We start from the raw sequence: 18,298 nt of genomic DNA, 5'->3' as shown, positions 1-18,298 counted from the left end.
GGAAAAAATAGAAATGGGTAGATTGGATGTCAGGAAGAAGTTCTTCCCCATGAGGGTGGTGAGACACTGGCACAGGTTGCCCAGGGAGGTGGTGGAAGCCTCCTGACTGGAGGTGTTTGCAGCCAGGCTGGATGTGGCTCTGAGCAACCTGCTGTAGTGTGAGGTGTCCCTGCCCATGGCAGGGGAGTTGGAACTGGATGATCCTTGAGGTCCCTTCCAACCCTGACAACTCTGTGATTCTATGACAAAGCAATTATTTTCAAGCCATGGAACTCCTCACAGCAAGAAGAATACCTAGATGTCTAGAGTCTATAGATGTCTACAGAGGAGAGAAGACAAGTCAAAAGCAGAAGGCAGTACTGCTGTGGTAACACCTTTCAGACCCCATTTTCCATCTAGGAGAGACTGGAAGCAACTACCTGACAGCCAGCTTAGCTCCCTAAGAAATGAAGTGGAGATTTCATTTTGGGGGGCTGTAAACACATGGCCACTTCACAAAATGACAACACTTCCACAACCATCTTTTTCACAGCTTTGTCAGAAGTGCAGGATTCACTTCCACACTCACCAGCTCCCTTCATCCACACATTTTGTTTCAGTTAAAGCCAGCTAAGAGCTAGTGGAGAGGTCAAACTTTGGGACACAGGCTTCAGAAAGGTCCCAACTGTGCATTTCCTGGAGAAGGCTCAAAAAGCAGGCAGCTTGAACGGGCAGAAATCCCGTGTGATGCTGCTGGAGGTGAGGCAGGAGCCTGGCTGCAAACCCAACTGCTGAAGGGCACTGCCACCACGAGGCTCCAGCTGCCTCTGCAGCACTGCTGTGTCCCTGCCAGCACAGCTCAAATCACAGAATGGTCTGGGCCAGAAAGGACCTCCAAAAGTCACCTAGTCCAAGCTCCCACAGTCAGCAGGGACATTGTCAACTAGATCAGGTTGCCCAGGGCCTCATCCAGCCTCGCCTTGAACGTCTCCAGGGATGGGGCCTCAACCACCTCTCTGGGCAACCTGTGCCATCATCCCATCACTCACACAGTTAAGAAGGAAATAAATCCTGTTTCCCCATGTTAGGCTGGATGTGAGGAGGAAGTTCTTCCCCATGAGAGTGGTGAAGCCCTGGAATGGGTTGTCCAGGGAGGTTGTCGAGGCCCCGTCCCTGGAGGTGTTTAAGCCCAGGCTGGATGAGGCTCTGGCCAGGCTGATCTAGTGTGGGGTGTCCCTGCCCATGGCAGGGGGGTTGGAATTAGATGATCTTTGTGGTCCCTTCCAACCCTGAATGATACTATGATATGATACTATGTCCCTTTTCTGCCACACCTAAGCCACTCAAAGGCACTTCTGTGCACAGCTAGAGATCCACTGCAGGCATCTTAGGACAGTTCCTAGGGAAGAGTAAAATATTTGGCCAATGGTTTTATTCCTTTCCTCTCACCTAGGAAATGGAGTTAGCATAAAGTAAAAATTCCACAGGTATCCAAGCAGCAAATAGCAACTCCAGTTGGAATGCCCCACTCCCCAGATCCCTCAGAGGCTCCTCGTGCAGATGTGTGCCTCTCATTTCACAGGAGGATCTCTCCAGGCACCCTCTCACAGCCCACCAGCAGCATCACACACCTATGCACTCCAGCACCACAGCAAGAGTCCCACAGAACTTGCACAAGATGATGTGTTTAAAATGTTGTTGCCTATTTGGAAACATTTACACCACCTCTTTTCTAAGAGAAAGACCCCCCCACCCCCACCCCAAAACAACACCAACAAAAACCCAACCCAACCAACCAAAGGCAAACAAAACCCACCAAACCCCCCAAAAAAAATCAACAGTGAAGCAGAGGGCAAGGCTTGAGCAGAAGTGATGTGTGGAGACTGGGGGTCATAAAATACTTGTAGGGTTTTCCTATGTGCTTCTCAGAAAGGAGTGCATGGACCTCCTGTTTTTGCAGAAGATCATTCCCTGGATGAACTTCCAATGAGTGGATTTCAGGAGAGAGTCCACAGGGCCAAGTGACACCTGCAGCATGACCTTCCCTGGCAGAACTTCTCTGGAGACATTCAAAACCCACCTGGATCTGTTCCTGTGTGGTCTAAGTGATCCTGCTCTGGCAGGAGTGTTGGACTGGATGATCTTTCAAGGTCCCTTTCAACCCTTAACACTGTGAAAAGCCCTGAGCCCATCCCTCCCTCCCTCCAGGTACAGCATCTCTTCCAGATACTGCTTCTGCCACCTCCCAGACCAGAAAGCAGGTCCTACTTCTCTAGCTTGACATACTTTTCCCAAGATATCACTGTATAAACAAACTCAAGTACACAATAGAATTCCATGGAAAGGAGTGGAAAGGAGGGGAAAACAGGAGAAGGTGGGAAGAGAAGAGGCTCTTAGTAGCAGAAGAAAATTCAAGCCAAGACTCCACAGGATATTAGGGGTTGGAAAGGATCTCTGGAGATCATCAAGTCCAACCCCCCTGCTAGAGTAGGACCACGTAACCATAGAATCTAGTGCAGGAATGCATCCAGGTGGGTCTTGAAAGCCTCCAGAGAAGGAGACTCCACTACCTCCACCCCAGAGAAGGGCAACAAGGCTGGTGAGAAGCCTTGAACACAAGCCCTGTGAGGAGAGGCTGAGGGAGCTGGGATTGTTTAGCCTGGAGAAGAGGGGGCTCAGGGGTGACCTCATTGCTCTCTACAGCTACCTGAAAGGTGGTTGTAGCCAGGTGGGGGTTGGTCTCTTCTCCCAGGCAATCAGCACCAGAACAAGAGGTCACAGTCTCAAGCTGTGCCAGGGGAGGTTTAGGCTGGAGGTGAGGAGGAAGTTCTTCACTGAGCGAGTCGTTCGTCACTGGAATGTGCTGCCCAGGGAGGTGGTGGAGTCCCCGTCCCTTGAGGAGGTGTTCAGGAGGGGATTGGACGTGGCACTTGGTGCCATGGTCTAGTCATGGGGTCTGTGTTGATAGGTTGGACTCGATGATCCTCGAGGTCTCTTCCAACCTTAGTTATACTGTGATACCTCTCTGGGCAGCCTGTTCCAGTGCTCTGTGACCCTTCCAGTGAAGAAGTTCCTCCTCATGCTGAGGTGGAACCTCCAGTGCAGGACAAGCCTGACAAACCCGCTCCCAACTCCCCTGGCTGGCACAGGGCGGGCACAGCTGCAGATGTGGGGCTGGCACCAACACACATGGTGCAGCACACCCAGGGGTGCAGGTCCAGGGCCCCAGAGCTGCAGGCTGGTGCTCCAGCTCCACCTGCTGGACAAAACCTGCCTGGCAGCCAGAGCTGGAGACTCCTTCCAGCTGTTAATGGAGAGGTGGGGCCCAGGGGCTCACTCATCAGGCATGCGAATTCCCCCCAATATTCCATGCAATTACATCCCTCTTCCTAAATCATCTCGAGCAAAACTCTAAATTGCTGCAGCTAATAAGCTGAGAGGAATCAGTGTACACCATCCATTTCTGGGAACAGGATGATATTTTCTGAGGCCCATTAATAACCCTTGACAGGATTTATGTACAAGATAAATTCCATTCAATTTCCTCTTTCAATTAATGGCCAATTATTCGAACTCAGCTCAACCAAAAATATTACTCAAATATCATTAATCTAGCAAAAATTAACTTTACTATTCTCACAGTAATGAGCAGATGTAATGTTTAAGGTGAAAAAATAACACTGGAATAAAATGTCTCTATTGTTAGGAGCACATCTCACCCCCTGGAGTCCTCCCCCAGTTGCACCAGCCCAGGATGTTGTTGGTATGGATAATGCCCTGAGCAAAGCTCTCCCCTAGACCCTACACAGGCCACCCTTAGTTTAGTATCTAAAAAACTATTGGCACAGTGTGTGGCTGCATCAGGAGAAGTGTGGCCAGCAGGTCGAGGGAGGTGATCCTCCCCCTCTGCTCAGCTCTGGGGAGACCCCACCTGGAGTACTGCCTCCAGTTCTGGAGCCCCTATTACAAGAGGGATGTGGAGGTGCTGGAAGGTGTCCAGAGAAGGGCCACAAGGATGAGCAGAGGGCTGGAGCACATCTCCTGTGAGGACAGACTGAAGGATTTGGGGCTGTTCAGTCTGGAGAAGAGAAGGCTCCCAGGTGACCTCATTGTGGCCTTCCAGTATCTGAAGGGGGCTACAAGAAGGATGGGCAAGGACTTCTCAGGATCTCAGGCAGTGATAGGACTAGGGGGAATGGAATGAAGCTGGAGGTGGGGAGATTCAGGCTGGAGGTGAGGAGGAGGTTCCTCCCCACGAGAGTGGTGAAGCCCTGGAATGGGTTGTGCAGGGAGGTGGTTGCGGCCCCATCCCTGGAGGTATTTAAGGCCAGGCTGGCTGAGGCTCTGGCCAGGCTGATCTAGTGTGGGGTGTCCCTGCCCATGGCAGGGGGGTTGGAACTAGCTGATCCTTGTGGTCCCTTCCAACCCTGACTGATACTATGACTCAGGTGAAAACAATCAGGGGGCATAAAAAGCACAACTGCTTTCTACACATCATGGCAAAGGCAGCACTCATTCCCCTAACCCAGGAGAAAACGTCTATTACTGCTCAGCTGGAGGGTTTCACCTGTCCAGTTTTGGGCTCCCCAGCTCAAGAGAGAAAGGGATCTGCTGGAGCGACTCCAACAGAGGCTACAAAGATGACTGGAGGACTCAAACACCTCTCTTCTGAAGAAAGGTTGAGGGACCTGGGGCTGTTTAGTCTGGAGAAGGCTGAGAGGATCTCATCAATGTCTCTAAATATCTGAGGGGTGGGAGTGTCAAGATGAAGGTGCCAGGCTCTTTTTGGTGGTGCCCAGTGATAGCACCAGGAACAGGAGGTGGAAGGTAGAACAGAGGAGGTTCCACCTCAACACATGAAGGCACTTGTTCGTGGTGAGGGTGACGGACCCCTGGAACAGGTTGCCCAGAGAGTTTGGGGAGTCCCCTCTGGAGACTTTCAAGACCTTCCAGAATGTGTTTCTGTGTGACCTGCCCTAGTTGGTCCTGCTTTGGCAGGGGGTTTGGACTTCATGATTTCTGTAGGCCCCTTCCAACCCCTAACATTCTGTGATGCCTTTATAATGCTCAACTTCACTTCATTTCTTCTGATCCACTCTCAAACTGAGCCAACACTGGGTGCAGTGCAGTCCAAGACCACAGCACTATTGCACCTTCTACCTTGCTGCAGGGGAAAAGGCCCTGGGCTAAATCATAGAATCAATAAGGTTGAAAGAGACCTCAAAGATCATCAAGTCCAACCTGTCACCCAACACCTCATGACTACTAAACCATGGCACCAAGTGCTACATCCAATCCCCTCTGGAACACCTCCAGGGATGGTGACTCCACCACCTCCCTGGGCAGCACATTCCAATGGCTAACAACTCTCTCTGGGAAGAACTTTCTCCTCACCTCCAGCCTAAACTTCCCCTGGTGCAGCTTGAGACTGTGTCCTCTTATTCTGGTGCTGATTGCCTGGGAGAAGAGACCAACCCCGTCCTGGCTGCAGCCTCCCTTCAGGTAGTTGTAGAGAGAAGTAAGGTCTCCCCTGAGCCTCCTCTTCTCCAGGCTAAACAATCCCAGCTCCCTCCGCCTCTCCTCATAGGGCTTGTGATTGTGGGGGCTCAGTGGCGTGGACAGGCAGCCTGAGGAACAGGCATTTCTTCTCCATTAAGGAGATGGTGCCACAGCAGTCCCTAAGCTTTCTCTAGAGACATGCTTGCCAGGAGACCCACATGTGCCCCTGGCCAACCTGAGCCTTTGTGGTCTGCAGCAAGGCAAACACCTTGGCCTCCATAACCTAACCACAGCCCTGGCAGGCACAATGGGCTGGAATCTGCTGTATTCTTCACTCATCATAGATCTTTGTCCATTTCCTAAGGGCTTGCTGAAGGGAAGATTAATCTTGCTAATTCTGTCAGATGGGCAGAGTCCAAGGGCATGAGATTGAACACATCCAAGTGCTGGGGTCTGCACATTGGCCACAGCAACCTCATGCAGAGCTACAGGCTGGGGTCAGAGTGGCTGGAGAGCAGCCAGACAGAGAGGGACCTGGGGGTGCTGGTCGATGGTAGGCTGAGCATGAGCCTGCAGTGTGCCCAGGCAGCCAGAAGGGCCAATGACATCCTGGCCTGCATCAGGAACAGTGTGGCCAGCAGGAGCAGGGAGGTCATTGTGCCCCTGGACTCAGCACTGGTTTGGCCACACCTTGAGTCCTGTGTCCAGTTCTGGACCCTTCAGTTTAAGAAGGACATTGAGACTCTTGAATGTGTCCAGAGAAGGGCAATGAGGCTGGGGGGAGGCCTCGAGCACAGCCCTGTGAGGAGAGACTGAGGGAGCTGGGGCTGCTTAGCCTGGAGAAAAGGAGGCTCAGGGAAGACCTTGTTGCTGTCTACAACTCCCTGAAGGGGGGTTGTAGCCAGGTGGGGGTTGGTCTCTTCTCCCAAGCAGCCAGTACCAGAACAATGTGATACTGTAACAAGAGGACACAGTCTCAAGCTGTGCACCAGGGGAGGTTCAGGCTGGAGGTTAGGAGGAAGTTTTACACAGTGTGATTGGCCACTGGAATGGGCTGCCTGGGGAGGTGGTGGAGTCGCCATCGCTGGAGGTGTTCAGGAGGAGACTTGACAGGGTGCTTGGTTGCATGGTTTAGTTGGTTGGGTGGTCTTGGATGATAGGTTGGACACGATGATCTTGAAGGTCTCTTCCAACCTGGTCTATGCTATTCTATCTGGAACTCTGGAGCAGGGCAGCCATGGCAGCACATCTTTCCCTCCTGTACATTTATTTGTATTACCAGTGTAAAAAAAAGGGAAACCAAGGAGGGGAGGAAAAAAGGAGGGGAGGGGGGTGGGGTGCGAAAAAGGAGGGGGGGGCGAAAAAGGAGGGGGGGCGAAAAAGGAGGGGGGGGCGAAAAAGGAGGGGGGGCGAAAAAGGAGGGGGGGAGAAAAAGGAGGGGGGGGAGAAAAAGGAGGGGGGGGAGAAAAAGGAGGGGGGGGAGAAAAAGGAGGGGGGGGGGGAAGGAACAAGCTTTTGCTAAGCAATGTAAAAGCTTAATTGAATCTTCCAGAAATCAATAAATCCTGGGCACCAAACAAACCCAGCTTTGATCTAATTACAATCACAAATGTCACTGATTATACTGATGTGTTTTCATATTAAAATAATTATGGATCTGATGAAAACATCAACTTATTTCTGGCTGCTCTTTGGCTACAGTATGAATGCTCCAGAAGGGAAGCGCTGCAGTCACAATTAGGCTGTCTGAGCAGAATCACAACAAGTGAAGGTCATCAAACCCAGGGGCTCTTCCCACAGAAAAGCATCCAGCCCTGTATTTTACCCCTCACATGGAATACACCAAGTGAAAATGAACAGAGATTGCACATCCAAGGATCATAGTATCAGTCAGGGTTGGAAGGGACCACAAGGATCAGCTAGTTCCAACCCCCCTGCCATGGGCAGGGACACCCCACACTAGAGCAGGCTGGCCAGAGCCTCAGCCAGCCTGGGCTTAAACACCTCCAGGGATGGGGACTCAACCACCCAGGCTGTGGATTTATTCTGTGTCTTTAATAAATGTGGAGTGGAACCAATTCCCACACAGCTTCATCCTGTCTCCTAGGACAAGACAAAAGCAACCCACCAAACCTCAGTCACAAGGGACACCTCCCCACAAATCCCAAACCTAAAACCAGTCTGGTTCATACCAGATTTGGTATATGTGACCATAAATGAGAAATGCCTGGGATTAAACTTCATCTGTCTCTGGGATGATGCAAACCCAACCATTCTGATCTTTAACAAAAAGTGAATTATCAGGGGTTTGAAAAGCAAATCACGAGACACCTCGTTACCACATTGGGGTTTTATCTCTTGACACCCCAATGAAACACACACCCCTTGAAGGGCAACAAGGCTGGGGAGGGGTCTGGAGCACAGCCCTGTGAGGGGAGGCTGAGGGAGCTGGGGTTGCTTAGCCTGGAGAGGAGGAGGCTCAGGGGAGACCTTCTTGCTGTCTACAGCTCCCTGACGGGAGGTTGTAGCCAGGTGGGGGTTGGTCTCTTCTCCCAGGCAACCAGCACCAGAACAAGAGGACACAGTCTCAAGCTGTGCCAAGGGAGGTTTAGGCTAGAGGTGAGGAAGAAGTTCTTCCCAGAAAGAGTAATTGGCCACTGGAATGTGCTGCCCAGGGAGGTGGTGGAGCCACCATCCCTGGAGATGTTCAAGAAAGGCTTGGATGTGGCACTTGGAGCCATGGTTTAGTTGTCAGGAGGTGTTAGTATCAGGTCATAGGTTGGACTTGATGATCTCTGAGGTCTTTTCCAACCTGGTTGGTACTATGATTCTATGAACTGGACCAGAGAGACAGCTCCACACTACAGGGACAAGCTACCCAAAGTGTTTTCTCAGACCTTGTGGTCAGACCCAACACAGCCAAGACGAAGAACCATGGCCAGCAGAGCCTGGTTGAGCTCCACAGGAGCCAGGCCAAGGAAAGCCTTGCAGAAAAAGTGGTGCCAAAACTGCTAGCAAAGGGGATATGAGAGCAGCAGGGGTGAAGGTTATCCAAACTGCAACTGCTTGGGCTACTCCACTACTAACAAAGCCAGCCTTACACAACAAGATATGTGACAAATGTTTATATTGCAAAGAGAGAGGTAATCATATAGTAACTATGAGGCTATCGCCTGCTGCCAAGACTGTGCCTTAGAAGGGATGGAAAAAAAGCCCACAGAAGTTAAAGAGCTTTGCAATCAAACAGAACTAATGAGGAAATGGGGGAGATGCAGGACGTGGTGTGAGCCAAGCCATGCTGGAGATAAGACTGAGACTTTACCCTAAATGGAGGCACCATGGCAGTGAAACCCTGCACAGACTGTCAGAGGCTACATGCACAGGACTGACAGCAGAGCTGAAGGGCTGCCAGTTCAAATCACACGTGTAGAAACCCATTTACACAAGTCTCTGATTCGTGGCAGCAGTCTCAAGAGCTATGTAGGAGAACTGCCAGCATTAAGTGACAAAGCCCAGGCTTCCCATAGAAGTCAAGAGGCTAAGTAGCCCAACATGAAAGTGCATCCTCTCTCCTTTCCAGGTTTTCTGCCTTTGGTTCCAAGCCACAGCTACTAAAAGTTTCTCTTGTCAGCCCTAACCCTTGACAGAGTCTAACAAAGAAAGTATAAAACACTACCCTAGCACACAGCATTTTCTCCTGATGATAGCAATATAAAGTCTGGATGTTAGGAAGAAAGTCTTCACAGAAAGAGAGATTGGCCATTGGAATGTGCTGCCCAGGGAGGTGGTGGAGTCACCATCACTGGAGGTGTTTAAGAAGAGACTGGATGGGGCACTTGGTGCCATGGTTTAGTTCAACATCTTTGTGGGTGACACGGACAGTGGCATTGAGTGCACCCTCAGCAAGTTTGCTGATGACACCAAGCTGTGTGGTGCAGCAGACAGGCTGGAGGGAAGGGAGGCCATCCAGAGGGACCTGGACAGGCTGGAGAGGTGGGCACAAGCCAACCTCAGGAGGTTCAACAAGAGCAAGTGCAGGGTCCTGCATCTGGGTGGAGGCAATCCCAGGCACAAATACAGGCTGGGCAGGGACTGGCTGGAAAGCAGCCCTGAGGAGAGAGACTTGGGGGTGCTGGTGGAGGAGAAGCTCAACAGGAGCTCTCAGTGTGCACTTGCAGCCCGCAAAGCCAATCAGATCCTGGGCTGCATCAGGAGAAGTGTGGCCAGCAGGGCGAGGGAGGTGATCCTCCCCCTCTACTCAGCTCTGGTGGGACCCCACCTGGAGTACTGCCTCCAGTTCTGGAGCCCCTATTCCAAGAGGGATGTGGAGGTGCTGGAAGGTGTCCAGAGAAGGGCCACGAGGATGATCAGAGGGCTGGAGCACCTCTCCTATGAGGACAGACTGAAGGAGTTGGGGCTGTTCAGTCTGGAGAAGAGAAGGCTCCCAGGTGACCTCATTGTGGCCTTCCAGTATCTGAAGGGGGCTACAGGAAGGCTGGGGAAGGACTTCTCAGGATCTCAGGTAGTGATAGGACTAGGGAGAATGGAATGAAGTTGGAGGTGGGGAGATTCAGGCTGGATTCAGGCTGGATGTGAGGAGGAAGTTCTTCCCCATGAGAGTGGTGAAGCCCTGGAATGGGTTGTCCAGGGAGGTGGTTGGGGCCCTGTCCCTGCCCATGGCAGGGGGGTTGGAACTAGATGATCCTTGTGGTCCCTTCCATCCCTGACTGATACTATGATACTATGACTCAGGTGAAAACAATCAGGGGGCATAAAAAGCACAACTGTTTTCTACACATCATGGCAAAGGGAGCACTCATTCTCCTAACCCAGGAGAAAAAGTCTATTACTGCTCAGCTGGAGGGTTTCACCTGTCTAGTATTGGGCTCCCCAGTTCAAGGGAGACAGGGATCTAGATGATCCTTGTGGTCCCTTCCAACCCTGACTGATACTATGATACTACTATTAGATGGTATTGGGTGATAGGTTGGATTCAATAATCTCAAAGGTCTTTTCCAACCTTGTTAGTTCTAATTCATAATAATCTCATCATTGGTTTAGGGTGGGTTTTTTTGCCCCTTTTCCACACTGAACTGATTCAACTCTAAGAAGTTTTCAGAAGTTAGAAACAATGACAGAAAAAGGCCAGAAACATCAGTCTGTGAGTTGCCTCCCTTTTTCATGCCTTTAAAACCTCTTGACCCAAGAACTGGATGTCAGAACACCCATTTGGCCTTCACCACACAGATACAAACCCACCATGCTTCTTGTACTTCACCATCTGTGCCTTCAAGCACTGCATTCCTTCCTGAGCTGCAGCACTGCAAGGAAAGCTCATTTTCAGTCTGTCCAACACAACTTTTAAATCCCCTGCAGAACTGCTCCCTCAGAATAGGAGTACCATCTCTGCTAGAAATACCTCACAGCGTGTCATGGCAGTACCAGTAACTCTGTTATTTGGGATCTACCTGCAGAGCTTTTGCACTGCCTGCCCAGCCACACACAGAGAAGCCACTTTCTCCACACTATTATTCCTCTGGGATATAGGCAACCAAGGTGGAATTCCTGTGTGGGCTGGAGGTTGGCCTTCTTTTGTTTGAACTGCACATCCCTGCTGCTGTATGGGGCTGCTGGGTATCACCAGCACAGCTCCAGGAGGCATCAGGAGCCTGGTGAGAGGCTCCCCAGAGGCACCAACTGCCACCAAGCAGCTCCCTGCAGGACAAGGAAGCTGCTGTCCTGGAGAAGGAAGATGTCACTGGTTCATGTGGAAAGCACTCTTCTGTACTACCTAGCAGGAAACAAACAGCAGAGCTGCTCACACACTGCACAGTCCCAGCAATGACCACAGGGCCACTCCTGCTCTGCACATATGCTTTTACCTAAACACCCTTTTCCTGCTGCAGAAACCCTGTGCTCTGGCTCTTCTCAGGACCCTTCCACAAGCAAGCCTGTGAGTCAGCTCCGAGGATTCATAACACAGCTCTTGAGCACTCGCCAAGCTCTGCTGCCAGCTCATCACACTCCAGAGCTGGCACCACCGCAGGCTGGCAGGCAGCAACAGGCTTTCTGGAGTGGAAGGAACCTGATCCACCAAGAAAGTTGGTTATTGAGGGAAAAAAACCAAACACCTTAGGCAACCATTTTAAACAAAAGATAAGACTCTGAGTGCAGTCTTATACTCATTTGTAAAGGGGTGCACTTCTGTGGAGCCAGCACTTACACATCCTACACAGCAGGCACTCCATAAAGGCGCAGTTTTCATTGCAATGGACGCAGCTCACACCTCCACATCAACAGTCTGTCAAACTAAACTTGTGAAACGAGGGAGTTTACCGTAAAATGCTCCTGTGATTTGTAGTTCTCATCCAGGTACACGCGAGCCCTGTTGTAGTCTTTCATTGCATCACTCGATAACAGCTCCCTAGAGGAGAAAGAAGAGATTGAAAGCATAAGGGAGAGGCACAGACCCACGCTGCCTCAGCATTGCTCTCTGCACAGTAAGGTCCCAGCGTCACCCAGAGGGGCTGAAGGCTGTCACCTCATTCTGGTGTGGGTTTCAGGGACGAGTGCCTTATGAAGACCAGCTGAAAGGGTTGGGGCTGTTTGGGCTGCAGAAGAGAAGGCTCCAGGGAGACCTTAGAGCTTCATTTCAGCATCTGAAGGGGACCTACAGGAAGGCTGGGGAGGGACTGTTCAGAAGGTCTTGCAGTCAGAGGACAAGGGACAATGGTTTGAAACTGAAGCAGGGTAGATTTAGGTTGGGCATAATAAGGAAGCTCTTCACAATGAGGGTGGTGAAATACTGGAACAAATTGCCCAGGGATACGGCTGTGGCCCTAACCCTGGAGACATTCAAGATCAGACCTGACATGGCCCTGGGCAGTCTACCTGGCTGTAGGTGTCCCTGATGACTGCAGGGTGGGTTGGACAAGACATTGATCTTTGAGGGTGCCTTCCAACCCGATGTGAGTCTTGAGTGTTTGTTTGCTGTAGTATCCCCCGGGCTGCCCACAGCAGCCACGTTTGTGACACGGGTGAGGAAAACCCTCAGTGCCACGCGGGGACAGCTGCGCAGGAGCCCAGCGGCGAGCTCCGCGCCTTGCACCTCAGCCGAGCACCACCAGGGGGCGAAGGGGAGCCGCCACAGGGCGGAGCCGCCCGTGGGGGCCGCCCGGAAGGGGGCTGGACGGGGGCGGGAGGGGCGCGGCCACTCCGCTCCCGCCCCTGGCCCCATCCTGGCCCCATCCGAGCCCCGTTGCGGGCGGCCCCGCCTCGCCGCTGATAGGCGCTCGTGGGTTTCTTTCTCATCACGCTGCTCTGATTTGATTGGTAAAAAATTGAAGTCCCCGAAGTCGAGCCTCTTGTGCCCATGACGGCAACCGGCCAGTGACTCCCTGCCCTCATCAACGACCTCCTTTTGGTGTTCTCTCTCCCCGGTCCAGCTGAGGAGGGCTGTGCCTATGATGGTGAAACCGGAGAGTGCTCTCCCCTGCCCTTATCTCGACCTCCTTTTCGCTCTGCTCTTTCTCCCCGGGCAGCCACAGCGCGGCACCGGTGGGCACCACCACACTTACTTCACAAACTTGTCCACGTGAGACATGGAAGCTTCGTAGTTTTTCCCTCCGAATTCCTGACAGTGCAAAGCCATGAAGTGGGGCTTGTGTGCATGGACAACCTGCAATAAACGGAGAGAAGCGTGACAAAGCTGTACCCGCAGCTTCCACCGCGCAACGCAAACACAGATGTGCTGCTTCCGCAGGGAGGGCGATCAGCTGGCAGCTGAGGAGGAACTGGCAGAACACTAAGCAACGAACTGAGGGGGAAGCTTCGTTGTGCGAGGCACGTGAAAAGACTTAATGCACAGTAGCTATCCCAAATGCTTCGAGTGAGAATGTTCTTTTTCTTTTTTAAACCATGAATGAGTTCCTAGGAGTTCGAAGCAAATATATAACCTCTTCAGACTCATCTCAAGGAGGAGCTAACACCACTGAGATCATCAAAAGAGCTCCTTGTCTGTGAGTTGGAAGAGCTTAAACACTTCAATTAATTGAAGTGGCTTTCTTCCACTATCACAAAATGCCTCAAATTAACTCGTGACAGAATGATGCTTAGCTGTCACAATCAGGTGTTTGTATTTATGCAGCATCTTATTTATGGGAGTATTTAAATCACACATACGCTTTGGAGTGTGTACACACAGCCCTTAACACAGGAGGCACAGAAACCCACCAACATTTCAAGTGCTAGTCTTGTATAATGCAAACATCTCCAATAGAATAAACCAGGTTGGAAGAGACCTTCAAGATCATCGCGTCCAACCTATCATCCAACACCACCCAACCAACTAACCCATGGCACCAAGCACCCCATCAAGTCTCCTCCTAAACACCTCCAGCAATGGTGACTCCACCACCTCCCTGGGCAGCACATTCCAATGGCCAAGCTCTCTGTGTAGAATTTCTTCCTAACCTCCACCCTAAACCTCCCCTGGTGCAGCTTGAGACTGTGTCCTCTTGTTCTGGTGCTGGTTGCCTGGGAGAAGAGACCAACCCCCTCCTGGCTACAACCTCCCTTCAGGTAGTTGTAGAGAGCAAGAAGGTTTCCACTGAGCCTTCTCTTCTCCAGGCTAAGCAACCCCAGCTCCCTCAGCCTCTCCTCATAAGGCTTGTCTTCCAAACCCCTCACCAACTTTGTTGCCCTTCTCTGGACACCTTCCAGCAACTCAACATCCTTCCTAAACTGAAGGGTCCAGAACTGGACACAGGACTCAAGAGGTGGCCTAACCAGTGCAGTGTACAGGGGCAGAATGACCTCCCTGCTCCTGCTGGCCACACTGTTCTTGATGCAGGCCAGGATGCCACTGGCCTTCTTTGCCACCTGGGCACACTGAAGGCTCATGTTCAACCTACTACCAACCAGTAACCCCAAGTCCCTCTCTGCCTGGCTGCTCTCCAGCCACTCTGACCCCAGCCTGTAGCACTGCATGGGGTTGCTGTGGCCAATGTGGAGAACCTGGCACTTGGATGTGTTAAATCTCATACCCTTTGATTCTGCCCATCTGTCCAGGTCCCTCTGCAAGTACGAAGCAGCAGCACTGGGTCACACTTGCCATGCCAATAAAACCTACAACATTTGCTTTTTTGCTCAAGCACCAAACCAAACACAGAGCACACAAAAATTTGCTGCTGCTTTACACACACAATTCAGCCTTATTTTGTCCTAAGAAGTTTTCTCTGCCTTGACTATACTCAGCATTGCCAACACCACCTGTACAAATGTCTCTGTGTTGATATTGTGTCACCCTAACTTGCACTTCATGTCTGGTTATCTGGTGAGTTAATGGATGCAGGCTACAGAACTAATTCTGGTTTTTAAAAGCCTGGGGGGGGAAATCTGCACTGGCACAAGCCTGTAGGATTAAAAAAACCCCACCAAACAGACAAAAAGCCACAACCCCCAACCAAACTAAAAGGAAAACCCCAAACAAATCACATTAAAGATCTGAAATACAATTGACTGGATTTTTTTGATTGGAAGGCACCCAGCAGTCCCAGCCAGCATCAAGACCACCTTGTCTGCATGACCATTCTGAGCAGACACGGCCTGGTTTCCAAGGGCTGCCTCCAAGTGCAGTAATAAATTAACTTCTCTCTGCAAGCTCTCTAAGGGGCTCTCTGCCTTGCTGGGGGCACAGTATACTCTTCCCTTTCTTCAGCTGGGGATGCATGTAAGACAGATGTGCAGGAGACAGGCATGAGTGCAGAAGGAGTTCTAACTTCAAGACACCATTGTGAATAACAACTGAAAAAACAACAGGGATAGTATTGCTTTGGCACACATTTCACCCGGGGAGGTTTTGGTAGGACATGAGGAGCAATTTCTTCCCTTAAAGGGTTGTCAAGGCCTGGCCCGGGCTGTCCAGGGCAGTGGTGGAGTCCCCATCCCTGGAGAGGTTTCAAAGCTATGTGGTTGTGGTGCTGAGGGACATGGTTTGGTGGTGACCTGGCAGTGCTGGGCTAACAGATGATGATCTTGGAGATCTTTTCCAATCTAACCAATTCTGTGTTTCTATGAGGGTTTTTTTTTCTGCTGCCAGTACCCTGCCATGCTGCAAAGGGACAGACAAAACAAACCTCTGCAGGCCTGATTTTCATGATGTATATCAATAGTGACTAATGTTACTATACAAAGTGTCTTTAAAAATGCTTCTTTTAAACCAGGGGAGAAAGAAATTGTCATTTGATCCGATGACAGAGTGTGAAATTCCTCATTCCTGACCACGCAAATAATCTCGCCTGCAAATTGAGCTCGGGGGTAATGAGCTGAAAATGAGCAAATCCCAACTGCAGCTGCCTTCTGCTGAGCAAAAGGCAAATAGCAAAACCACCCAGTTTGAGACTACCACCCTCTCAGAGCTGCTCAGCTCAGGGCAGTGCAGCAGAGGGACTGGCACAAGTCTGTCTTGCCTGCATTAGGAATAGTGTGGCCAGCAGGAGCAGGGAAGTCATTGTGCCCCTGGACTCTGCATTGGTTAGGCCACACCTTGAGTCCTGTGTCCAGTTCTGGGCCCCTCAGTTTAGGAAGGACATTGAGACACTTGAAGGTGTCCAGAGAAGGGCAACAAGTCTGGGGAGAGGCCTTGAGCACAGCCCTGTGAGGAGAGGCTGAGGGAGCTGGGGTTGTTTAGCCTGGAGAAGAGAAGGCTCAGGGGAGACCTCATTGCCCTCTACAACTACCTGAAAGGTGGTTGTAGCTGGGAAGGGGTTGGTCTCTTCTCCCAGGCAACCAGCACCAGAACAAGAGGACACAGTCTCAAGCTGCGCCAGGGGAGGTTTAGACTCGAGGTGGGGAGGAAGTTCTTCACCGAGCGAGTCATTCGTCATTGGAATGTGCTGCCCAGGGGGGTGGTTGAGTCACCATCCCTGGAGGTGTTCAAGAGGGGATTGGACGTGGCACTTGGTGCCATGGTCTAGTCATGGGGTCTGTGTTGATAGGTTGGACTCGATGATCCTCGAGGTCCTTTCCAACCTAAGTTATACTGTGATACTGTCCACGACCACAGGTGAAACCTCCTGTTCCCTGCTCAAAAGGATCCTCAGGGCACATATCCCTCATGCACAGGAGGGCAAGTCAGTAGCAAGGTCTTACCCTGGCTGGTGACACAGGAACATCCTTGGGACACTACTCATCAGCCCCCTGGGAGCAGGTGTCCCAGGCTGCATGGCAGGCACCGTTCACTGGAGTATGCCTGAGAAGGAGCTCAGTGCCAGCTTGGGCATGGAGAAGGCTGGCAGCAGCTCATCAGCAGAGCTGCTGGGAGAATACAGTGTGCTCCTGCTGGCAGACCACGCTGGGTTCAGTGAACTGCAGCATTTCTAACCTCAGCTGGGGCAGACGCGCAGCAGGGAGATAACGGCCGCTGGTTTCCGAGTGATTTCAGACCAGTCACTTCCTCTGCCCTACCTCAGCTTCCCCATCATCGAAACACATCTTGACACCGGCCTGCTCAGCGAGGCGTTGGAGATAAGCTACTGACAAGTGTTACTATATAAAGGGAAAGGTAAACACCACTGCCTCCCACACACGTGTGCAGCTCCTGGGGCACTGCCGGCAGCGCGTTAATGCCGGGCACTGCCTCCCCATAACGCGCAGCAACCTTGCCGGGTGCTGCACTTTGGCCACAGCAACCCCATGAAGAGCTGCAGGCTGGGGTCAGAGTGGCTGGAGAGCAGCCAGGCAGAGACGGACCTGGGGGTACTGACTGACAGCCGCCTAAACATGAGCTAGCAGTGTGCCCAGGTGGCCAAGAGGGCCAATGGCATCCTGGCCTGCATTAGGAATAGTGTGGCCAGCAGGAGCAGGGAGGTCATTGTGCCCCTGGACTCTGCATTGGTTAGGCCACACCTTGAGTACTGTGCCCAGTTCTGGGCCTCTCAGTTTAGGAAGGACATTGAAACACTTGAACGTGTCCAGAGAGGGGCAACAAGGCTGGAGAGAGGCCTTGAGCACAAGCCCTATGAGGAGAGGCTGAGGGAGCTAGGATTGTTTAGCCTGGAGAAGAGGAGGCTCAGGGGTGACCTCATTGCTCCCTACAACTACCTGAAAGGTGGTTGTAGCCAGGAAGAGGTTGGTCTCTTCTCTCTAGCAACCAGCACCAGAACAAGAGGACACAGTCTCAGGCTGCACCAGGGGAAGTTTAGGCTGGAGGTGAGGAGAAAGTTCTTTACTGAGACAATCATTTGTCATTGGAAAGGGCTGCCCGGGGAGGTGGTGGAGTCACTGTCCCTGGAGGTGTTCAGGAGGGGATTGGACGTGGCACTTGGTGCCATGATCTAGTCATGAGGTCTGTGGTGACAGGTTGAACTCAATCTTTGAGGTCTCTTCCAACCTTGGTGATACTGTGAAGCAGGCCAGCATCAGTAAGGACTGAGAGTGAGCTACAGCAGGACCCAAGGGAAAGTTCAACTGGAAACCAACACAAATGGACTACTGACTAGAAAGCTGAAAAAAAACCCCATATCTGGAACCCAAGAAACTATACCCAACTGGTATATAAGTACTTGCTACAACTATGAAAGCTTACATTGGTAAGTTACCTTAGAGAGTTACACACAATTAAGAGAAAGGTTTTCCTATGTATCTTGTCCACCACCAAACCCAGCACTGAACAGGACATGAAGAGATTCTGAAAATACAAAGGGTAGGGCTTGGCTACAACAAACACTCGGCAGAGAGGTTTCCATTTCCAGAAAGTCTAAATGTTTATCATTTGCAGTGAAAGCTGCTAAACAGAAACTTCAGAGCTGCACCAAGCTGT

General features: G+C 51.5%; 1 protein-coding gene across 2 annotated transcripts in view; it reads right to left on the bottom strand.

Annotated features, from left to right (window-relative positions):
- INPP5A (inositol polyphosphate-5-phosphatase A) overlaps positions 1–18,298 on the bottom strand; it is a 285,924-nt gene that overhangs the window by 181,973 nt on the left and 85,653 nt on the right. For both annotated transcript variants that reach the window (XM_068140277.1, XM_068140278.1), the window contains exons 3-4: positions 13,056–13,156; positions 11,815–11,902 (exon numbers count right to left, since the gene is read on the bottom strand). In XM_068140277.1, the coding sequence (XP_067996378.1) occupies positions 11,815–11,902; positions 13,056–13,156 (189 nt within the window). The remainder of the gene's footprint in view (positions 1–11,814; positions 11,903–13,055; positions 13,157–18,298) is intronic.

This window comes from Melanerpes formicivorus, unplaced genomic scaffold (assembly GCF_026170545.1).
Source record: "Melanerpes formicivorus ecotype bairdi unplaced genomic scaffold, bMelFor1.0.p_v2 SCAF_6, whole genome shotgun sequence".
NCBI classification, from domain to species: Eukaryota; Metazoa; Chordata; class Aves; order Piciformes; family Picidae; genus Melanerpes; species Melanerpes formicivorus.
The sequence above is the reverse complement of the archived record's forward strand: the minus strand, read 5'-3'. Positions and strand labels throughout refer to the sequence as shown.